Here is a 25999-nt window from a genome sequence, read left to right on the forward strand (position 1 = left end):
TCCAAGACTAATCAAGTGTTTGGCCAAAGTATATTCAAGCCAAGTAAATAAATCATAAATAAATAAACTTGCTGTTTCTCTCTCTCTCCACTTTTTTTTTTCATGTGTGTTTAAAAAAAGTTTCTCTTTCTTTTCTCAAGCCCTGTGCTAATTTTCATTTTTCCTGCCTTTGTACTTCCATGAAAAACTTTTTGGTATCCTATTTCCTTAGAAGATGTGGGGTTTTCTTGATTTTTGATTATGCTTTTAGAGTTTAGTCCTCCAGATTCTCTCTAATTTTTTTGTGACTCTAAACCTCTTTCAAAAACTTCCTGTAAATTACAAGCATCCTTGTATAAAAAGCATCATAACTTCCTGTTACTCACTCTCCCTTAATTCCAAAAGGACAACTTGCTTTACTGATGCCCTGCCCACAGGCATTTCCATATTAGTTGCTATCTTATTCTCAAAGTGTTTTATTATTTGCATAATTGGGTCCACTTTGTCTGCTGAGAAAGCCATCTTCAAACACCTGTCACATCTGGGAATGAATGTCTAATTCTTTGGCTCTAAAGACTTGTTGAGATTTATTCTGATTAAGAACATCTCCCTTGCCAAGACTGTTGGATACATTCTGTGGAGAATCTCAGAAGATGAAAATCTACTTTGTTGTAGTGATAGTCATTTATTACATTTCTGGATAAATAAAGAAAATAGGAAAAAGATACTCAAATATCCATATATGAAATGCCTGTTATAGTCACTGATCTCATGAATATTAGAAAAAAAGTTCAATGCCTTCATGATATGAGGAATAATTAGTTAAAACCCTTTGTGGATGAATTTATTCAATCAAAAATAAGAATAAAAGACTACTTACTTTTAAAGGTGATTATAATTTTTAAAAGAATTAATATATTCAAACAGTATATAACAGTGTTTGTAAATAATATTTATTATTTAAGATTATTATCATAAGATTATTATTATCTAAGATTATTATCATAATATAACAAAAGGTAAAATAATTATACTTGTATGATAATATACCATCATACAATGATTTAATAGGTAATTAGTACCATGAAATAAAGGAAAAATTATATCAAATCATGCAACCAATGCTATATATAGCCACGTAACAATAACCACTACAAGATTTTTCAAAATTAAACAAAATACCCCAAAGTGATTTTCCTGCTTTGTGACATATAAAATGTAGAAATATATATATTTTTATAACTGTTAAATTATTTTTTGTAGTTGTAGATGTATAGCATGCCTTTATTTTATTTGTCTCATTTTTATGTGGTGCTAAGGATCGAACACAAGTTCTCACTCATGCCAGGCAAGCGCTTTGATACTGAACTACAGCCCCAGCCCAGAAATGTACTTTAATTTGCAAACCACACTTTTTTCAGAAAATGCATTTATCTTGTTAAAGAAAGTATTAATAAAGAAAATATTAGAACACTTTTATGGCATCATCAGACCTAAGAATAGGCACTTTTGCTGAGGCTGGCTTTGAACTCATGATTCTCCTGTCTCAGCCTCCCAAGCTACTGGGATCACAGGCGTGTACCACAGCACCCGGCCTCTCCTAGGAGTAATGTTAGACTCACAGTTTAAAATCTTTCTTGAATCAAGAAAACATCTAGCCCCTGATAACTGAATCACAATTAAACCTTAAAAACTCAAGGCATCGCGGCTGGGTAACTGGAAGCCACTGTAAAGACAAGACCATAATGGTTGCCAAGACCAAGTTTTAGCTTATGTAGCTACAAAACCTGAGCCGTATTAATGCTATGTCAAGAGTCTGTGGCATTTCATCAGTGTCATTTTTCAGCATACTTAACATTTAACAGCAGGATCGCTAACCATCAAGGATGTGAATAACCCTTGCCTACTAACCCTGAAACACACTCACTGTGTGTGACCTACATCCTCCTGCTAGTAGTGTCAGAAAAGAATGACGCCACCAAAGCAGATCAGCTGTTCTATGTTGAGCCACAGAGGAAACCACTCAAGTATGACAGGAAGAAGAGATGCTTTAAGGACGAAGTAAAGTAATGCATCTGACAGCAGGGCATAGCTTAGAAACCATGAGAGTGGTGAACTAAATGGGCAAGAGCTAAAGATGATTCACTTGAGTAAAAACAGTAAGCAGGAAAAAAAAATGTCAGGTTTTGTAATCAGTTTAAACATCTGCTTGTAACTGATTTTGTTTTTAGCATCTTTTTTTCATAACAAAAATTAAATTATGTGTAAAAATGTGATAAGTTTTGTATAGCATTGAGTGGGTATTAGGAGCATGCAAAATACTCTGCTGAATTCACTAAAATTAAAAATCCTCAATAATTGCAGGGTTTGAAAATAAGATTAACTATATACTAGCTTAGAAAACAATGCAATGGAGTTGTGTGGGAAGAAGAATTTTGACATTTGAATAAGTAAATCACTACATTGAACTAATGGCCTCCTTGTAAGCCATCAGAATTAATGCATTTTAAAGCAAAATGCCATTACTTTGAAACCCATAGCAAAACTGTCAGCATACTTCCTCTTAAAAAGACTTTTTCTACATTTAGATGCACCATGTATTCTGTAACTTTTCTTAAACTAGGTTATTAGAAAAACTATATTCTAAATACATTATAAATCATTATTGTGAAGTTTATTAGCTAGTCCATACTGCCTAAGTAGTAATTTTCATACAAAAAAAGACAAGCTGAAAACAAAATGACTATCACCTGGGAATCAGTTGACTTGAAATGATATCAGACAAATCCATGTTAAAATTCTGATTCCCACAGCTACTTATGGTAGGACATATAGCAAATTTCTGATTTTTTCCAAGCCTTAGCTTCATCATCTGAAAGTTTATTTAAGAATGTTAACTAAATTTTTAAAAATATATTTTATGTAAATTGTTAGTTTTAATGCTTGGTACACGATAGAATAACAACAGAAATTGCCAGGTTTTATATTTTCTTTTTAATATTTAAAATATTGAATACCAAAAATCAGCCTTTCTACAAATACATGCCTTCTGATTAGTCCTCAGTGAGACCAAAGATAAGATATTTAAAAGTGAAAGAACTCATTTACAAAAGATGAAAAATGAAACAGCACTGAGAATTCAGGTATTAAAGAGTTCATTAGAAGTATTTCTTTTAAAATTTTTACCTAATATGTCTTTCAGGGAAGATGAGCATGAAAGATAAAAATACATCCTCCCCTGCATATGCACTGCCAGCTACCAGCTACAAAAAGCCTTTTTTACAGAGTTTGTTGAAGATCTTTCATGGTATTTCCTTGACTTGGCCAGAAAATTGCAGCTTTTCATTGCATACACCTGCATGCAGGGCTCCCTGAAAAGTAAATTACTATGAACAGTGAAATTTGTATGACTTAAATAAGTGTTGAGACGTGGGGAATGAAAAGGGACACATATCAGAGATGTTCATTTAGTTAATAAAACTAGGCATTTGATTTGAATAGCTTTATATCTACAGAGTGATTGTCTCTCACTTTCTTTTTTATGATACTTTAAAACTACATAATTTTAGCAGATTGAATAGCAAATTTCAATAACATCATTTCTTTACAACAAAGTGTGCATCTTTAAATCTTAAGCATAGGAAAAAGCTATAAAAGAAAAAAAAGTTCTGATAGTGTTAAGAAATCATGCATTTTGTGTTTTAAAAAGCTTCCATATCTTTTTTTTTTTTCAGTCTTAGAAGACTGCCTGTGATTATAAAGCATGATCCAGTAATACTTTTGTAAATGAATCACTACTGCATTCATACCATTAGCCTCTGAACAGATGTCAGAAAGTAAAGATTGGCTGCCTCTAGATCAAGTTGCTGCTGCCAATTCTCGCGAGCTTTGTCAGTAACAGTTGATTGTAATGTCAGTGCAGTCCAATTTACAGGCTGGAGCAGCAGCTGCATCCTTCATTTCCCTGAAGAATTGCATGATTTCTACTCCTTGCAAACTTTATCATCTTTATTTTTGCAGAAAGTCGGGTAAGTTAATCTGAATTTACACTTTTTTTTTTTCAGAGATGTAAGTTACTGTGAGGCTCATTCTGTGGGAGGAGTGTGGTTTCTTCACATGTTTGTTTGCCCTTTGGTGCTCTGTGGGGAATAGTCACTGAAGCTTGCAAATGGGACAGATGAAGCAAGTGAGCCAGCACATGCATCAGATCTTTCTATTTTCCTGGGAATGCAGATCTAGTCCCCATAACTGTTGAGGGAATAGGAGTTTATTCTCCACATAAAGGGCCATATCACTTGTGGAATCAAATATCACTGTGATATTCGTTCTTTCTGAGCTCCTTAAGGAAATATATTTTACACTACTTTATTCTTAAATGCACTGATTAATGGCTCTTGCCTTGAAAGAGTAATAAAAGTGATCTTTGGCCAGATTTGATCTATTTTCTCCCCTTTTTGAAGTGGCATAACATTAATAGTTCTCTTACTGTTTACTTAGCAAAGTAATTTCTCAATCAATATCTTGTCGTCTGAAACTTTCACATTATCAACAGACAGAAGCTCAACTTTTCTTTTATGTAAAACAAAAATCTGTTTCCTAAGTTGATTTACAAATGTTTTCCCTTTGCCTGGTTAGACTTTTTTTTTTTTTAAACAGGCATTTTTAAATAGTAGCAAAATATCTTATATTTACTGTTATTTTATTATTTAGAAATATTAAGCAAATATAGACTTCCTGCTGATGTTTTAATCTTCTAAACTTAATGTTATTTTTTGACATCAGTAACCATCAATAATCACCAGGGCATTAAGCTTTAAAAGTATAAAATGTGTTAAATTGAAAAAAGACTGAAATGTGAACACAATTGTTTCATTTTTTAAATTTCTGTTTTTTATATACATTTTTATTTTTGGAGTAGGTCTTCTACTTTTTTATTAATATATGTCAGTTAAGAATGTTATGTGAAATGTATCCCTAATATAAACTATTACTAGTGATAAATGAAACTTTCTCATTTATAAATTCTTTACTTGAGGATAAGATTGAGCATTTGAAGTGTGGCATATTGCTTGGAAGGGTATTCCTTAGAGTTCTCTGTAGGTGTAAAATAACGTGGTCTTTGGATCCAAAAAATAATTTCTAACTGGATTTTCAAAGTTATATTTTATTTTCCTAGCTGTGTTATTTTTGTTTATTTGCAATGTCCCACTTTTTTAGTTGTAAAAAGCATCCAAGACCTATTCCATATTATATTTTTATAAAGTATAAGCAAGTATTAGTTTAACAAGTCATATCTTCTGTACAAATGTAGTACCTTCTTTGATTTATTTATAGACAATAATAATACTTATTTAAATTATACAGCATGTTTGTTTTGATGCTTTTGTTAAAATTTGCTCACTCTTACGAAAACTGGACTGTCAAAGAGAAATAGAATAGATGACAACCTCAGAGAAAATTCAACTTCTGGAGAAGACCTAGAGATCTAAATATAAAGGGTTCAAATTATTTCTACAGTGAAAGTGTGTGAGCACTTTTCTTGATTGAGGACAGACACAGATCTTGTGCTTCTCATACCTAAAATATTGTCTTCTATCTGTATACTGCCTCTCAGTGCCTACCGGATAACTGAAAGATCCCTGAGAGACAGTGGCATAGTGCAAAATAGTCTTTCTCAATTTCCCACTTTTCTTAACATGATATGAAACAAGGTTTGGGGATTTGATATACGAACTTATTTGTTTTAAAATGACCAAATCATTTTAGTGGTTCGTGTTCTAGATCATATCAATATTATCTAGATTGCTCTTCCTTCAACATTTTAATAGGATTTGTTTTCAAATAAAAAGATACATTTTATTGTGACTTTTTAAACATTGGAAAACTAATATGCAGAGAAGACTATTAGAAATATTTTTGACATTTCTTTATGTAGGCACTGGCTGGCCTATTATTTTAAATACTTAGTTGATATCCAATTATGACAAATAAGTGGTAAATATATAATTCTTTATTTAAGTCAGTTAATCACATCCAGTATACTATAACACAGCATATTTACTCATATAACTGACTGGAGAATTTTGATAATTTTTAAAATAAAATGCAAAAAGAAGAAAGTTATTGAGTTTTATTTTTTAAATTATATTTTTGAAAGTTCAGAATTTCAAACAAAATCACCACTTTAATTTGTATGTCCTGGAGCATTTGATAAAATTGGAGTTTATTAATTTACTTTTGCCTCATCTTTCTTTCAAATATTATCTACTACTTCAATAGGTTAATTGATCTAAATTCCTTTTATTGTTGAACTTGTTGTGCAAATTTGCCCCATTTTTTATGATAAACTTGGTATGAATATGTGTATTCAGTGGCAGTTGCCACAGAATCTATGAAAAGAGAAACAATGAATTTTTCTTGAATATTTTAATCATTTTTAACAATTTAGACATGTAGACTGGTAACATTTTGTTAGTCTTCTTTTATTTATTTCTATTTTAAAAACATAAATTGGAAGACTGTAAAACCAATGTGTTAAAATACAGAATATCAGATTATAACAACAAACTGATGTTTATTTAAACAAAACAATGAAGGTGAATATAAAAATCTCAAACTACAGGAAGTATGTGAACATTTGCAAATTTTCTTATGAAGATATAGGTTTACTTTTATGGTATATAACAATCTTCAACAAGTAGCATTTGTGTCAAAACTACATAGTTATCTTTGCAATAATTGTATGCTTAAAACACTTGTTTTTAATGATAAAAATTACATTATTTATGAGGTAAAACTCATAATTATTGAAAAAATTCTCTAATTTATATAAATAGTATTGCATAAAATTGAGATATACTTGAAATGTAAATAAAAATATTTATGTAAATTAATGTAAGTGACATGAAAATGATATTGCAACTTTTTAGATGAAATAACACCTATTGTAAATGTAATAAAGTTACCATATTTATTAATTATATATGAAATAATGCACTTGTTAGTAATTGTATCTGCATTGCAATAAAATTAGTAAAATATTTGTAGAAAAAAGTTTTTAAACAATCAGAGGCCAAAAAAGAGTTAACATTTTGTTTGATTCTTAAAGATAAACCAATATTTAAGTAAGATCAAGGAAACAATAGAGAATCTTTTCATTGGTCAGGGGGACACTGACTGAGCAAGCTAAGAAGGACAAGTGATAATCAAGAACCTGTAATTAATTTGTTGAAAGGGTATATAGACTAAACCTGCTTTGTATTTTATTTCTTTTGCCTTGACAATGAAGGTTTTTAAAGAGGGAACCATCCTGCACAGTACTTAATCTCATCCATTTATTTATGTAAAAGGACTTACTAATTATTAGGAAAAAAGAATAAAAAGGACTATAATAGCAGTGCCTCTAAAACTCCTGTTAAAAGTCTGTAACTCCCATAGTAAATGTTAGGCTACCAGAAACTGTACATTATTATTACATATTACTTGCCTATTGTTATTATAATGCAACAAGTTACATTTACTATAATAACAATAAGTTTTAAATATCATGAGCACAGAAAATGTTAAAATGTTTCTGCTTCATTAATATATTTTATTGATGTTAGTACACATTCAATAGTATTAAAGCAAAGGACATAAAAATAATCTGTGATGATTTAAAGACAGAACTTTTATAACTTTTTTTTCTTTTTTTTAAATTTTTTATTGTTGGTTGTTCAAAACATTACATAGTTCTTGACATATCATATTTCACACTTTGATTCAAGTGGGTTATGAACTCCCATTTTTACCCCGTATACAGATTGCAGAATCATATCAGTTACACATCCATTGATTTACATGTTGCCATACTAGTATAACTTATTTTATACAGAGATATTTTTGTACTTACATATGAATATTGATAGTATTTTATTTTGATGTGGATAAGGTCATAACTAGTAAGCTCTAAACTAAGTGATATAAACCATGGTTTAATTTATTCAGATATATGTTTGAATCAAAAGTTGGTTTTTTTTGTTTGTTTGTTTTTCTTAGCTATCCTATGAACAGTGGTGAAATAAGCTGATTTTAAACATGAGTATTCAAGGTCTGGAAGAATTGAGAGTTATTCTACATACCAGGAGAGCTCCTTATTCTTTGCCTTCTGAAACAATCTAAATTAACAAACAAAGTAAAAACTAATACAGATGTTCAAGTCTGACAGGGTTAGTTTCTTGGTCATGCAAGTTGGATTTATAATTACAGCATCAGAAAAAAAAATAAAGATTTTATATATATTTTATATATTTATATAGATGAAAACCACTACTTATAAATGAATATTCTAATTGTATTTCTTGAAGTTATATAAAGATGTTAGTTCTTTTAAAAAATATTTGTGTTACGTTTTTCAATCCCTCTTTAGAACATAGTTTTTGATGTGTTTTTTAATATTTTTATGTAAAAGAAACTTAGATATCCATTAAAAATTTTTGATAAAACGTATATCTATCCAAATGACATCTTTATATCATCAAAAATAGAATTTAACAAAATGTTAAATATTTATTATTTTGTACTTCGCAAAAATTATTTTGCTTGTTTCAGTTATCCCCTTAACTTCTCAGCTATGGTCCTCTGATTTCAGTCATTTTGTCCACCATCAAAACAGAAATAACTCTGACTGTGCTAACACATTTAACCAGTTACATATTCTTCAAGAAATTAACAATTTAGCAGATGTGCATTGTGTACAATCACTTCTAAGCCAGTATCTTCTTCCATACAATTATAATATCAGTCATTGTTCTCACCACCAGATTTGTAATTCAGACAGAAGCTCCTCATCCTTATTAAATTTCAGAAAAATTTCCCTGGGATGCATCCCTGGCCCTCCTCATTTTTTTTTTTTTTGCTTTAATAATGGAGCAGATTTGTTATTTTTTATGATTTATAAAATAATCTTCAACTGTTATATTTTTGTTACTTAACATTCTATGAATACGTTGTCTAAGTCATTTCTTGACAATAGACTAAGATTGTATAGAAAGAGAAGTTAGTAAGTGAAAGGACCATAAAAGGGACCATGTTGCAAAAAAGGGCAATAGTAGAAGTCTATGGATCCTAAAAAGTTCTTTATGTACTTCACAGTTTTGTCATAAGCCAACAAGCCAATATTTCAAAAAATACATGAGCTTGTATTTTGTCCTCTAAGGCAGAAATTATACCTGACATACCCCTTAATGCCATATTTAATGTGGCTGTACATAGTGCATAATTGATATTATATAAGCTTGGGACAAACTTCCTCTTTAAAATATAAAATCTTTACAGATCATGAATATTTCAAAAACAAAGTTACTTCTACTTTCCATTCTACTTATTTTTCTTGTAAATTGAAAACTAAAATAGCCTAATTTTCTTGTTCCCGCCCCCCAAATTTATGCCTTTGTAGTGATAGCAGACTTTGTAGTGTTCATATTTTTTAGGATAAAAAGAAGCAATATGTTTTAGTAAATTATCATCAATAAAGTATAACACTTTATACATAGAGTAATCAAAATCTCTGCTTACCTCTCTTTCAGAAATCAACATGCAGAACAAGCACTCATTTATAGGTGTTCAGTTTCTCTTGTGGTTTCTTCTGCTCTGCATGCTTATTAGGAAGTCACACACTGAAGAAGATATGATAATTACAACCAAGATCGGGAAAGTGAGAGGGATGAGCTTATCAGTACTTGGTGGCACTGTCACTGCCTTTCTTGGAATTCCTTATGCACAGCCACCCCTTGGTATGCTTCGATTCAAAAAGCCACAACCCCTGAATAAGTGGTCTGACATTTGGAATGCCACAAAATATGCAAATTCTTGCTATCAGAACATTGATGAAAGCTTCCCAGGCTTTCCGGGATCAGAGATGTGGAATCCAAACACCGACCTCAGTGAGGACTGCTTATATCTGAATGTGTGGGTTCCGGCACCTAAACCAAAGAATGCTACTGTAATGATATGGATCTATGGTGGTGGCTTTCAGACTGGGACATCCTCTTTACATGTCTATGATGGCAAGTTCCTGGCTCGGGTTGAAAGAGTTATTGTAGTTTCAATGAACTATAGGGTGGGTGCCCTAGGATTCTTAGCCTTACCAGGAAACCAAGAGGCTCCAGGGAACATGGGCTTATTTGATCAACAACTGGCTCTTCAGTGGGTCCATAAAAATATAGCAGCCTTTGGCGGAAATCCTAAAAGCGTTACTCTCTTTGGAGAAAGTGCAGGAGCAGCTTCAGTGAGCTTTCATTTGCTTTCTCCTAGAAGCCACCCTTTGTTCACCAGAGCCATCCTTCAAAGTGGATCCTCTAATGCCCCTTGGGCAGTAATTTCTCCTTATGAAGCCAGGAATAGAACCTTGACCTTAGCAAAATTTATTGGTTGCTCCAGTGAGAATGAGACAGAGATAATAAGATGCCTTCAAAATAAAGATCCCCAGGAAATTCTTCTGAATGAAGTGTTTGTTCTCCCTTATGACACTCTCTTGTCAGTAAAATTTGGTCCCACTGTGGATGGTGATTTCCTCGCTGACATGCCAGACACACTACTCCAACTTGGACAATTCAAAAAGACTCAGATATTGGTGGGTGTTAATAAAGATGAAGGGACAGCTTTTCTAGTATATGGTGTTCCTGGTTTCAGCAAAGATAACAATAGTATCATAACAAGGAGGGAGTTTCAAGAAGGTCTAAAAATGTTTTTCGAAGGAGTGAGTGAATTTGGGAAGGAATCAATTCTTTTCCATTATGCTGATTGGTTAGATGATCAGAGACCTGAAAACTACCGTGAGGCCTTGGATGATGTTGTTGGCGATTATAATATCATATGTCCTGCTTTGGAGTTTACCAAGAAGTTCTCAGATTTGGGAAACAATGCCTTTTTCTACTATTTTGAACACCGATCTTCCAAACTTCCTTGGCCAGAATGGATGGGAGTGATGCATGGCTATGAAATTGAATTTGTCTTTGGTTTACCTCTGGAAAGAAGAGTTAACTACACAAGAGCTGAGGAAATTTTGAGTAGATTCATTATGAAATCTTGGGCAAATTTTGCAAAGTATGGGTAAGTGATGATTTTTGTTGCTCTCTGCTTTAGTTGGTTTTGTTTTGCTTGATCTCTTGATCTTTTGTGTAGACTTTCTTAAAGGCATAGAAAAGTTTTGATGATTTATTCTCTTTGTATCAAAGATAATAAATTTTTTTATCATGTAGTAAATTGCAATTCTTTGTATCAGAGTGCTTTGCAGAAATCATCATAGAATTTTCATGAAAGTATTTCTTGATTTCATTTCCAAACTATTGCAGAGTACTTTAACAATGCTAGTCAAAATTTGTATGGAAATAGCTGCTTGCCTGAACAATTGAAATTTTTGTTACAGTGCTTTCTAAGCCTCAAGTTTATGATGTTCACAGATTTAGGCAAGAGTAGAAAAATATATCTTTTTTATGTTTCTAAGCCTTGTAGAGTGGTTTCTGCTACATGAAGTGATAATCTTTGCTCAGGAAAATGAAGGGACAAGGTGGTGATGGAATTTGCACTCAGATTATCTGAAATACACAGTATTGTTCATTCTATAAATTCATTTTCCCTAACAGATTTGTTAGAGCTCTCAGATAGTCTGTGTTTGACAGGACCTATGAGAATCTTCATGTTTAGCTAAGCTGTTCTCCAAAGAGGTCTTATGGTTGATGTTAGATAATCAGAGGCTTTGCCCTAGAAGATATTTTTCTTATGTATTATAAATATTGCAATATTATGTCTTCAAGAGTCAGAAGAAAATACACGTACTTAGTGAATTATAGATGGTTCCAATTATACTTTGTCTATTTTTTTTAACATTACAGTAATGCAAATATGATACCATTCAATAGAAACGGTACTTTGAATTTTGAATTTTGATGTCTTCTTGGGCCAGCAGTATTAGGCAGGATACTCTTCAGGATGCTGGACAGCGGCAGCAAGTGTCAGCTCCCAGGCAGAAAAAAAAAAAAAGAAAGCAAGAGTAAACAGGGGATAAACTGTAGGCTACTGTGTTGCTAACCCATAGCTTGCTCAGTAGCTTAGGTGTATTCAATGTGTTCTTTTATTTATGATATTTTCAATTTACAATGGCTTTATCAGGATATAACCCCATCATAAATCAAGGTGCTAAGAGGATATAACCCATTCATAAATCAAGGAGAAACTGTAATTGGTAGGAATATATTTTTGAATGGGGGTGCATTAATGTAAAAATAGAATCTTTTCTTTTTCACTACATGTATATTCTCAAAAGAATTTTAGACATTAAAGTAGTTTATATCATTGTGAATAATAAAAAATAGAAATTTACAGAACCTGCTTTAAAGGGAGTGTATGTCCATGTATCAATCATAAGTTGATTGCTTCTTTAATTAATCTGTGACAGTTTCTTTAATAATTAAACATAATGTTGATAATTATATAATTGCTTTCTGGTGTTCTTAGTTTACCTTCCATTTGGAATTCTTCATTTCAATGTTACTATATGGATCATTCTGCACTATTAGTTACATCATATTATTCTCAAAACTTCATGTTATGTATTCACTGTGTGTAAAGTTATAAATTTTCCATGTAGTTTTTAAGGGCTTCTATAATCTCTCTGCAACACACATTATCTAACAACATCTGGATATGTGGTAGACCAGTTTTCTCAGGAATGCAGACTCCAAGCAGAACTGTACCCTGCAGCTGTGCTCTTGCTGTGTGTCTCCATTAAAACACCTACACTTTTCACTTTCAATGACTGAGTCCTCCTCTTTGTAAGATGCTGATCAGCTACACATGTCATCCAGTGTTTCTTTACTACCTAGAACAATTTCTTTTAAAATCTTTTTTTTTTTCATGGAGATTAATTATAAATTGTCTATATCCTTGCCTTCAATATAAGCCAATTCTTCTAAACTATATTAAATTACAACTTCTTGAAATAGAAAGTATGATTTTGATGAAGACTCATTAAAGAACTGAGATGGGTATATCATATTTAAAGATTTGGTTAATGATTGAACGATAGTGAAAACTAGTTTAAATTTTTTTAAAAATTCTTTCAGGATATGTGGGTTATTATATTTTCTGTAACTGTGAAATATTTTATGTCTTCTCAACATTTGTCTGAATGCCTACTCAAGACAAGAAGCATCATATTATTTTTGAGCTACATTAGAATTACTTATGTCTCATTCTGTTCTCTGCCTAAAGCTTACATCCACATGGGATCATTTCAGTGTTTTGAATTTTTATTACAATAGAATTTGCAAATTATTTAAATAAAAATATTTTTTGAACATGCATGTTCATAATTTGTAAAGGATTTAATATTTTACTTGTTGAAATTATGAAGGAATCTATATTTTGTCATAGTGAAGAACAGTAAGAATGAGATATGTTAAACACATTTTTATATAAACATAACAGCAAATGAATAAGAGAATCTTTGGCATAATAGAAACAAAATTTAACCCTCCTGAAAGGCAGGTATGATTAATATTTTAATTGGAAATAAAAGGTTTACTTTTTAATTACAATGATAAATTCATAAAACAGGTATTATAAAATACTGAAGTTTAAAGTCAACATAGTATATTATTATAACCATAACAAGATGTTACTTTAGAAAAGGAAGTTCCTTTCTGGTTTATATTTGCATGATTGAACAGAGAAAATGATTTGTCATATATGTTGAGAGTTGACTTTATGGCAAGCAAAATGATAATAATAAATGGACTTCAGTGGAAGTTTGGAAATCTGATCACAGTCATGATGTTCCAACTCTTTAGCTCTCAAGAGGGGAAATTATCACCTATCCATCCCATGTCTGGATCTCATTTTGAATATTTCACTTGGGGGTGAGGTAATACTAGCAAGGTGTAATCTTCTACCTGACATCTTTTGTTAGCATGATATATTTGCAACTCATCTCTGTCCTATAAATCAGAAGTTTATTTCTTACTCTCATAGTGATTGCTATTCCCCATGGAAGATTATGCCATAGTATGATCATTCATCTGCAATTTGTTTTCTGCTTGGGAATATTATGAATAAAGTATCCATAAATATTTTGCATAAGATGTTTGTAGATACATATTCTTTTCTCTTTTTGAGTGGTGAAGAACTAGGAAAGGTATTTCTGGGAAGTCAATAAGTACATACTTATCTATTCTAGAAATTGTCTTTATTTAGTTTTCTTTAGTCGAGAATATCATATTTCCAGAAAAAAATGTGCCAGAGCTCCAATAGGTTCACAACCTTAGCAACATTTGCAATTATCAGTCTTTCATGTTAGCTCTTCTGCTGGCTTTGTACTGTGATACCACAGTGGTTTTACTATTTACTGATAACTAATGAAATAGAACCCTTTTTCACATGTTTACTGGTCACTTGTATTTTATACAAAATATAAATATTTTGAACTCAATGTATTTCCTATTTTTAATTAGGTTTTACTTATCAGTGAATTTTAAGGGTCTTATATATTTAGTATAAAAATTCTATTGATTTTGAACACTTTCTCCTAGTCGGCATCATGACTATGAATTTTTAAATGACTTTCTTAATAATATAAAGAGCAGAATTTTTAATTTAATTATTTTTCATAGAAATACTTACATATTTCATTATTATTTATTGGAAAAGATACTTCTTTAGCTATTTAATTATGTTGGAAATTTTTTTCAAAATCAGTTGACCATATGTGTGTGGATATAACTGAGGACAATTTGTTCTGTTCTACTAGATAACCAATATCTATTTTTATGCCAGTATGTCTTCAGTAATATGTCTATATAGTATGGTTTTAAATTGAATCATTTAAAAACATACAATTTAATTTAAAAATAAAATTTTAATTTGAAAAGCATGTCAGAACTAGGTTTGAATTTCTTAATTAGCTTCACATTCTTAATAAAAATTTAGATAGAATGTTAGTTATTGATGAAATTGAAGAGAATGGTGATCTTAACATTATGGCTTTCCAAATCCATGTTTGTAATGTTTGTAATGTTATTTTGTTCTTTAGCTTCAAAATAGAATTTAAAAGATTTCTGTATAAAAGTCTTGTATATTTTTCAATTTATCAACAAAGATTACACATATTTTTTAATTTTATTTTTCAATTTAGGTTTTGCTGATACCTTGAAATTATAATTAATTTTTATATTGACATTACAGAATGAACCTCACAATGCCAATACTAATTTTAGTTGTTTTTGCTGCTGCTGCTGCTGTTGTGGTTATTATTGTTATTGTTTTGGAAATGGGATTGAACTGTGGATCTACACTTAACATTGTTAAGTGAGGACTGAGCTCTGCTTCCAGTCCTTTTCAATTTATTTTGAGACAGGATCTCACTGAGGGATATCAGCTATCCTAGAACTTGTGATTCTGCTTCTTTAGCCCTCTGGTTTATATTTGCATAATTGAATAGAGAAAATGATAATTTGTAATATGTGTTGAGAGTTGGCTTTATGGAAAGCAAAATGATAATAATAAGTGAACTCTAGTGGAAATAAAGTTAACTTAGATTATAGGCATATGCCTCCAAGTCTAGCAATTTCAGTCATTTTATAGAGTTATTAAGGATCACTTCATTGGTGATAAAAAACATTTTTTTTTTAAATTTTGGTAGACGGTTTGCCTTTTTTTTATCAATATTTATGTTTTTATTTTCCTTGTTGCTGATTTGTTATTTCATTATGATTTTAAAGCAATATTAATAATAGAGGTGCAGTATATAATATTTCTTTAAATCTTAGAAGATGTGTGTTTATTGTTTCCCTACAGTGGTACAACTTTATACAGTTTTACTTTCAAAGGTTTCATTTATCTGCAATAACCCATATAATTAAAATATTATTAGAAAGTTCAGAAATAACAACTCCTAAGCTTTAAATTATCCTTCTGACTAACATGATGAAATCTCACTCTGTTCTTACATGCCCAACCTGGAACATGAATCATTCCTTTGTAACCACATGGTATGTTTTCCATCCTGTGGCAGTTGAGAAAGTGGGAGACCACATCCTCATAACATTTATATAGTACATTGTTATAATTGTTCTATTTTATTATTAGTTATTATTAATCTCCATATATAATTAATAAATTATAGTTTATCATAGAAATGTGTACATAGGAAAAATATTATATATTATATATAAACATAATATATTATAACATATTAATATAAATATATTATATTATAATATATTATATTATGTCCCAGGTAGGACAGAGGAGAAAAAAGTGAGATTTCATCATAATGCTCAGAATGAAAATTTAAAATTTAGGAGTTGCCATTCAGACATCCATTGGCATTCTTGGAATGTATCCTCAGTGGATAACATGGTCTGACTCCATTTTCAGTAATAACAAGTTTTTCTTTTCATCAAATTGAAGATATTCCCCTATAGTTACAGTTTCTTAAAAGACTTTAAGGATGTTAAATGATAATGAATGCTCTGTCTGATTCTATTTAGAAGGCTACACATTTTTGTTTGTTATTTTGTTTTTCTTACTAATTCTGTTAAGGTGGTGAGTTACATTGATCCAACTTTTGAATACTGAAACAGTCTTGCATTCCAAGGATACAAACAACTTTCTCACAATATTCTGTCTTCTTAATGTATTTCTGGATTGTTTTGACAATAATAAATATAATTTGTTGAGAAGTTTTCCTCTTATTCATGAGGATGATCAATATACATTTTAATTTCTTTAATTATTAAGAGTGAAGTATCAGAATACTCTTCCTTCTGCTTCAAAGTTTGGACATTGCACACCATAGGCATTATTCCTTTGATATTTAATATGCTTTAATAGTGAAGCCATTTGAATCTGGTGCCTTTTTTGTAATTAAATTTTTGTACTATAAATAGCACTTTGATTGAGACAGTGCTATCTAGATATTCCAGCTCTTCTCGATTCATTTTTGGTAGTTTACATTTTTACGATATTTTTGCAATTAATCAAAGTTATCAAATCTCTTGGCATTAAATTGTGCATAATATTCCCTTATGGTAGTATTTTATTGAATATTGTGTTTTCCTTGAAATGGTTAATTTTTTCTTTTCAATCCCTTGATTATTCTTGCTTAAATATTTTTAGTCTTTTCAAAGAATTATTTTAGTCTAATTTTATCCTTTTCAATTTCATTGCCTTTTGTTGAATAATTTCCTTCTTTATGTCTACTAGGGTTAATTTTAATCCTCTTTTTTAGCTTCTTCATAAGTAGGTAAATTTTTAGGCACTTTTTTCTTTTGTAATACAGACGTTTAAATTATGCTTCCTTCTAAGCATTACTTCAGTTTCTTCCAGCAATTATGATACATTATATTTTTCATTATGATTAACTTTAATATAATTTTGAATGTTCCTTTAGTATTTGTTTTACCTATGGGTTCATCAGTAGTCTGATAATTAATTTCCAATTATACAAATTTGGGGAATTTGTAGGACCCTTATTGTTATGGTCTTCTAATTTAAATCAATTCTTACAAGATAATATATTCTATAAAATTTCTCCCTTTTGAAAATTATTTATACTTTCATTGTTTCTTATGATTAATCCTGAAATTTAAATATATCATGATTGTTCAGATCTTCTAATATGTGTACTAATATGTGTTTTCTGTGTGTTTCAAATACTCTGAGAAAAGTGATAAGATCCCCAGTTATAATTGTGGTTTTATTTATTTGCCTAAAATTTTTCTTTTAGTGTTTTAAATCTAGGTTATTTTGTGTGTGAACATTTTATTATTATGGATTCATGATTAATTGACTGCTTCATCAATGTATAATATCCCCCTTTGTCTAGCTAATTCTAATATAAAGAGATATGCCACATTTTCCATGTTTATGTTTGCATAACACATGTTGTTACATCCTTTTATGTTAAACTTATCTATATATTCTAAAAAATATATATATATTATTTTTTTAATGTTTTTGATATCTAATGTAATTATCGATATAGTTGGTTAAAGTCTATCATTGTGCTCTTATTAAATTCATCTTTTCTATTCTTTCTTTGCAGGTTTTTAAAAATTTAGTGAGCATTTTTAATATTGAATTTATTTTATATAGACTTTTTAATTTTACTTTTAACATTTCTTCATGATGAGTTTAGAGCCAACAACTGTTAAGAGTTAACTTTGGACGCCTTAAAACTTGACCCCAACACATCCCACTTTTTCACTACCTGTTTTCTATTTTTTAAATCATTCTTCCTTTTTTCTTTTTCTGTCTCACCACTGTACATATGTAAGAAATTTGCAATATCATTTAATGTATTCTCTTCCATGTTTTCCTTATTCTTTCTCTGTTTTTATAACAATATATAAAGTAAGCCTATATTTATAATATAAATTCATTAATCAGTTATATCTAAGTAAATTGGTAAACACAAAAAAAATCTTTTATATTTCTACATATATTTGCTATTTCCAAAGTTCTTTACTTTTTCCTACAGTTTCTAGTGTTGTGGGTTTTAGGAATTATACTACGGTGAATTTCACTGTGACTTATTAATACATACATATACTATAATTTGATCAATTTTATTCCCAGTATCTCCACTTGGCCTCTCCTTCTTCCTCCTCCAACCCCCTTTTTCTACCCTTGGGTCTCTCTTCTACTTCCTTTCTTTCTTTTCTTTTATTTCCCTAAACATTTATGCATATGAGAGAACATATATGACACTTTTCTTTCTGTGTCTGGCTTATTCACTTAGCAGGATGCTCTCCAGTTCCATCCATTTTTCTGCAAATGACATAATTTTCATTGTTATTTATTAGTGAATAAAATGCCAATGTGTAAATACACCACATTGTCTTTATAATTCACTTGTTCACAGACACCTAGGCTGGTTCTATAACTTGACTGTGAACTGTGTCATAATGAACATAGTTATACATCTATTTCTAAAGTATGAAGACTTTAACTCTTTTGGCTAAATACCCAGGAGTGGGTTAGCTGCAAAATATAGTAGTTCTACTTTTAGTTTTGAGGAAGCTCCAAAGTAATTTCCTTAGTGTCTTCACTAATTTACATTCCAATTAGCAGTATATAAGGGTTTCTTTTTCTCCACATCCTCACCAGCATTTATTATAATTTGATAATAGCCATTTTGAATGGAATGAAATGTAATCTCATTGTAGTATTGATTTGTATTTCCATGATAGCTAAAGATGTTGAAAAATTTTTCATGTAATTGTTGCCCTTTTGTATGTCTTCCTTTGAGAAGTGTATGGTCAACTCAGTTGAATGTATTATTTGGGGTATTTTTTGATATCAAATATTTGAATTTTTTTATATTGGGGAAACTAATCCTCAGAAGAGTGACTGGCAAAGAATTTTGTAGGCAGTCTCTTCATGCTATTGCTTCCTTTGATGACAAAAAGTTTTTAGTTTGTCCTTATCCCATTTATTGATCCTTGCTAATTATTTCCTGAGCTGTAGAATTTGTATTCAGGAAATTCCTGCTTGTGCCTCTGTGTTAAAAGAGTTGCCTCTGTATTTTCTTCTAAGCAGTTGAAAAGTTTCTGGATTTTGAGTTTACTTTTGTACAGATTGAAAAATATGGACATACTTTTATTCTCCTATACCTGGATATCCAGTTTTCCCAAAAAACAGATTGTCTTTTCTCTAGCATATCTTTTTGGCAATTTTGTCAAAAACAAGATAACTATACCGTGTGGGTTTGCCTCTGTGTCTTCAATTCTGTTCTATTTGTCTAATGTGTCTGTACTTATGAAAGGATCATTCTGGTTTTGTTACTAAGGCTTTGCAGTATAGTTTAAAATTAGATGTGAAGATGCTTCCACCATGAATGCCTCTTTTGTGGGGGTTGGGGATTGAACTCAGGGGCATTCTACCATTAAGCCACATCCCCAGCCCTATTTTGTATTTTATTTAGAGACAGGGTCTCATTGAGTTGATTATTGCCTTGCCTTTGCTGAGGCTGGATTTGAATTCACAATCCTCCTACCTCAGCCTCCCAAGCCACTGGGATTACAGGCATGCACCACTGCACCCAGCAGCAATGCTCTTTTACCTCAAGATTAAACTTTTTCAATTCTGCATCTTTTGCCTTTCCATATGGATCTTTTAACTGTTTGTTCTTGTTCTGTGAATAATGTCATGGCTATTTTGATGAGGATTATATTGATCTATATAGATCCCTTTGAGTAATATGGCCATTTGATAATATTTTTTAGAATCTTTTTTATTAATTTTTTATTTTATGTATGACAGCAGGATGCATTACAATTCATATTACACATAAAGAGCACAATTTTTCATATCTCTGGTTGTATACAAAGTATATTCACACCAATTTGTGTCTTTATAGATGTACTTTGGATAATAATGTCCATGACATTCCACCATCATTTCTAACCTCATGCCTCCTCCTTTCTCCTCCCACCCCTCTTCCCTATCTAGAGTGCCTATTTCTCCCATGTTCACCCTCCCTACCCCACTATGAATCAGCCTCCTTATATCAGAGAAAACATTTGGCATTTGTTTTTTGGGGATTGGCTAATTTCACTTAGAATTATCTTCTCAAGGCCATTTGGTAATATTAATTTTGCCATTCCATGAGTTTTTAAGGTGTTTCCTCTAATAGTGTTTTCTACAATTTCTCTCTTCAGCATTTTATAATTTTACTTTTAGAGATTTTTTCACCTCCTTGAATAGATTTATGCCTATGTAGTTAATTTTTTAAACCTATTATGATTGGATTTATTTTGCTGATTTCTTTCTCAGTGGATTAATTGTTGGTATTTTTATAAAGTAATTGATTTTTGTGTGTGGATTTCTCATCATGCCATTTTGCTGAATTTATTTATCCTTAGATCTAGAAGTTTTCTGGTGGAACATTTATGGTCCATCAATATAGGATCATATCATCTATGTATATTTTATTTCTTATTTTCTTATTTGTAAACCTCTTATGTATCTTTCTTGCCCAATTTCTCTGGCTAAAATTTCAAGTACTGCATTTAATAAGAGTGCTGAGAGTGAACATCCTTAATGTTTTCCTGATTTTAGAGGAAATGCTTTTGTTTTTTTTTCTCCATTCAATATGGTATTGACTTTGGGTTTGTCCTCAATAGCTTTATGATGTCCTAAATAGCTTCTCTTCCTATGTCCTTCCAGGTTTCTAACATGAAGCAGTCTTGAATTTTCTTGAATGACATTTCTGCATCTGTTGAGATGATCACTTTTGCTGTTGGTTCTGCTCTATGGCACATTGTGTCTACTGATGTGAACATGTTGAGTCATTTTTGCATCTTTGGAATGAAACCAATTTGATCATGCTATACTGTCTTTTTCAAGTGTTGTTGAATCTTATTTCCTTATTTTTGAAGAATTTTTACATCTATATTCATCAATGGTACTAGTCTATACTTTTGTTTTCTTGAAATGTCCTTATCCAGTTGATATCAGGGTGGTACTGGCTACATAAAATGGATTTCAACATATTCCTTCCATGTCCATGTCAGGCAATAATTTGAGGAACTTTGGTATTGGTTCTTCATTAAAGATCTGATAAAATTCACCTGTGAATCCACATGATCCTGAGATTTTTCTTTGTTGACAGGCTATTTGTTCCTTATTCCTTTACAATGCACATCATTGATCTGTTTAGGCTTTCTATATCCCGTGGGTTCAGTTTTGGTAAGTCATATGTGTCTAGAAATTCATCCACTTCTTCTAGATTTTCTAATTTACTGGAATATGAGTTTTCAAAATAGTTCATAAAGATCCTCCTGATTTCATTGTGTCCATTGTAATATTCCTGTTTGCCTTCAATTTTATTAATTTGGATTTTTTTTTCTTAGTTTGATTGTGAGCTTATCAAACTTGTTTTTTTTTTTTTTTGAACCAACTCTATGTTTCATTTACTTCTCATACTGCTTTTTTTTTAGTTTATACTTCATTAATTTCAGCTCTGATATTTATTATTTCTCTAAGACCTTGAGATACACCATTAGGTTTTTTGAGATATCCTCTCTCTCTCTCTCTCTCTCTCTCTCTCTCTCTCTCTCTCTCTTTCTCTCTCTCTCACTGTTAATGGGGGTGTTCACAGTAGTAAACTTCTCTCTGTATCCTGTAGCTTGTGCTTGTATTTTGTTTGATTCTAAGAATTTTAAAATTTCCCCTTAACTTCTTTAATGATCCACTCATAATTCAAATGTACATTGTTCCATTTCCATATATTTGTATAATTTCTGTAGATTTTCTTGCTGTAGATTTATAAATTTATTTCATTGTCTGAAAAAATGCAAGGAATTATTTAAGAATTTTTTTGTTTGCTAAGGCTCGCTTTATGGCCTAATATGTGATCAATTTTGGAGAAAGTTTCATGAGTCTCTGAAAAGAAAGTATATTCAGCTATTGTAGATAAAGTAGTGTGTAGGTGTCTGTTGAGAGCATTTGTCTATAATATAGTTCAAATCAGGTGTTTCTTTGCTGATTTTCTGTTTGGATATCCTGTCATTGGGAGAAGTCCCCTGCTTCAATACATACTGGGTCTTTCAATCCTTGTATATTGAGTAACATTTGTTTGGTGAAGTTCCATGAGTTAATAATGTTCTTGGCATAAACATTTACAATAATAAAAGTCAAATGCTACTGCAGTTTTAAACATTCCATATTAATGAAAGCCCAACATTCTATGTCTCCATTTGTAATTTCAGATAATTTTAACCCTTATATATTTCAGTTAGTTTTTGAAAACTCATTTTCTATTACATTAAAAGATTTCATGAGGGCTGGAAGTGAAGCTAAGTGGTAGAGTATATGCTTAGTACACATGAGGACCTTAGTTCAACTTCTAGCATCAAAAACACCAAAAAAATATGAAAATGTTTAAATTTGATTTATTGGCAGAAATTATTAAATTATTCTGTGATAATATTAAATAGTATTCAAAGTTTGCATCTTTAGTTACAATGTTTTAGATTTCTTACAAATAGAAGATAGAACATAATTTAGAAGATAGAACATAATTTCGGCCTTTCCTAAATGTGATTGCTACCTATTTGTATTTTGCTTGCTCCTGTTCTTCTTCTAATCCCATCTGTAAAAATGAACTTAAAACCTTACCCAAATAGCACATGTTCCATATGTGTATTACAGAGAATAGCTTATAATAATATATGTTATAATAGCAAGACAACATATTTTTTCCACCAACAAATTATCAAAGCAATGACTTGGTGGCCACAAAAATAAAATAAAATTTGTTAGCTGCACTTTGTGATATACTATGAACACTATCCAAGTGATAAAAGAAATTGGTAAAATCAAATTTGGTTTGTTACAGAGAACAGAAGGCTAAATAAGAAAAATAAGCCAAAATATAATTAGTACCATAAAATAGAGAAAATTCTTATTCCAGTAGGCCTCTAGTTCCTTCCTACTCTTGCAGAGAATTTTTTTTTGTTTCCTATGTCCTCACTGAGTTATATCCAGAGCTTCTTCAGTGTATAACCTTTGAGGAAGCCATTTACAATGCCTTTACAGAGTCTTCCAGATTGATGTGTTGACTACCTTGCTGTGCCCAATGTTAATCTTTCTATAGATCCTTTGCATATACAACCTTTGGCGAGTTACTTAAAATTCCCTGATATTTTTCTTATCTGTTAACTGTGAATATAAATATGCCTGTACCATTGACATATTGAAATATACTTTATCATTGGCAGGGAATTGCATTCATCCTCTCTAGAAAACAATTTCCCCCTTACCAGGCATAAAATGCTTAGTCGTATTTAAGATTGAAAACGGTTTTCCTCTCAAAATGTACAAATGTTTACTTTCCTAGTTTAGAACTATTTAACTAAACAATTACATTTTCAAACAAATAACAGTGAACATCAAAATTAAGGCCATCATCTCCTTCTATATTTTAGTAGTAAATCATTTATTCAGAGCCCCTCTATAATTGTTAGTGTTTTCTAATGCTTTTTGTCTGATAAATGTTATGACACATAATCTTTGTTTTTTTCTTATTTTCATAACTTGAAACCAAAATTTATTTAGCAGAGGGATTTGGAAGTAACATTCAAGCATCCTACTGCTGTTCCCACAGAAGAGCATTTTCTTATTTATTGTGTATCACCTTGCATTTTAAGGAATTTATCACAGAGGAACAATTTAGTAAATATAAATAAAATGAATTATTAAACTTTTTGATGCCATGATTAACTGACCTAGTAAAGAATATAAGAAGTAATGTTAACTTTTGCAATGTGGAGTTGGTGAGATTAAATTAAATTCTAAACCATAATTTGTTAAAGCACTTTAAAAAAATAATTAGGACAATTGAAAAATAGGCATAATTCTATGTACTAAACTGAAAAATTCATAATAAATTACATACTTAACAGATTTCTAAAGCAATAAGCATTGTCTCTGGTTTATAATGCAGACACACACACACACACACACACACACACACACAAATAAGAAGAATGCTTCACATTGATGATCACAAATTCATTGTATTTTTAGGAATACACTCAATAACAATGAATTTCCTAATACTTATAATGTAAAATTAGTTTAATAATATTTGCCATTAAATTGAAATATTTCTATTTTATTTACTTGTATGTCACAGGAAGTAAAATAATTAAAATATCTGAATTCCACTTATTTTCTAAATGAATAATTTTCTTGGCATGCCCTTTAGTTTTTCTCTTGGAATCATTTTGTATTTTCAACAAGCAACAGAAAAAAATGGGACAGTCAATAAAATTATGAATGGAGAGCCAGTGCTTCTTCATTATAAATCACCATGTAGTAATTTAGCATGTATCTATGTTAATAACATAGCATTTATATAAATTACTTTATCAATAAGTACATTTTAAAATTACACATGAATGTACTTTTTATTATATTTTTCAATTAAAAATAAATATTCTGTTACTTCACTACAGCACACCTTTTAATAGGAGGTATTTTAAATATACTAGAGGAATATCATTTAAAGTTACTTTTAACATGAATAATACCATCACACTAAAAAGGTATTAAACATATGGATTCTATTATTAAAATAAAAAATGATGAAACTATCTCACAGCTTTTCAGATTAGAAAATTATGAGCCATAGAAGAAAAGTGAATTGCAGCCAATCAGTGACAGAACAAAGATCAACTATGACTTATAACAATTAACTTCTATTTTCTTATGTTATACATTCACAAGCCTATCTTCATTATGAATTATTATAACCTGTTATTAAGTGTGCTTTGAAAATTTATTTATTTGAAAACTTGTAATATTAATATGTTAGCATGCTGATATCTGTCTGGTTAATGCTTCATAGATAAGGGATGAGAGCAGACTAAAAATCAGACAACATGAACTACAGAGACAAGTTTAAGTATGCGAAAAACTGTCATCTGACCATCTACTCAATTATTAGCAGACTTATAATTAGATTTTTTGACAGATAATGGTTCATGTGATTTCCAGAGTGATGAAGAAAAAATTCTTATCTTCTTATTCTATAATTATTTGTGGTACATTACCGTAATTAAACCAACTGGAACATTTTGATGATTTTGCAGAATGATCCAGACTTAAATCTTCATGGATTTATTTTATTGCTATCATGACAGCATCAAAGTTCTATCACTTCAAATGCCTTTCCTCCCCTTAGGGATTAGATGAGTAATTACCCCAAAATGAATAAAACAATAAATGCTAACTGCAGCATTCCTGTAACTTGCTTCAACAGATAGAATATAAATGTAGGTGAAAAAACCTGATGCATTAGTACAACTTATTTGAAAAGGAAGAATTACATTATAAGACAATTTAAAGCACACTTAATAAGATCACTTGAAAAACTACTTTAGAACACAGCAGTATTTTACCATCAATGACAGGGGAATGAGATGGAAAAATCAGATGCCCCCAAAGGGACAATTTATAAAATAAAGTATGTTCG

At 30.6% G+C, this 25999-nt stretch overlaps 1 protein-coding gene across 1 annotated transcript in view; it reads left to right on the forward strand.

Annotated features, from left to right (window-relative positions):
* The first annotated feature begins 3912 nt into the window (after nt 1-3912).
* Bche (butyrylcholinesterase) overlaps nt 3913-25999 on the forward strand; it is a 74296-nt gene continuing 52209 nt past the window's right edge. Inside the window, exons 1-2 of the mRNA XM_071615838.1 lie at nt 3913-4007; nt 9546-11070. Of these exons, the coding sequence (XP_071471939.1) occupies nt 3956-4007; nt 9546-11070 (1577 nt within the window). The 5' untranslated portion in view covers nt 3913-3955. The remainder of the gene's footprint in view (nt 4008-9545; nt 11071-25999) is intronic.

This window comes from Marmota flaviventris, chromosome 8, assembly GCF_047511675.1.
Source record: "Marmota flaviventris isolate mMarFla1 chromosome 8, mMarFla1.hap1, whole genome shotgun sequence".
In the NCBI taxonomy this organism is placed as follows: Eukaryota; Metazoa; Chordata; class Mammalia; order Rodentia; family Sciuridae; genus Marmota; species Marmota flaviventris.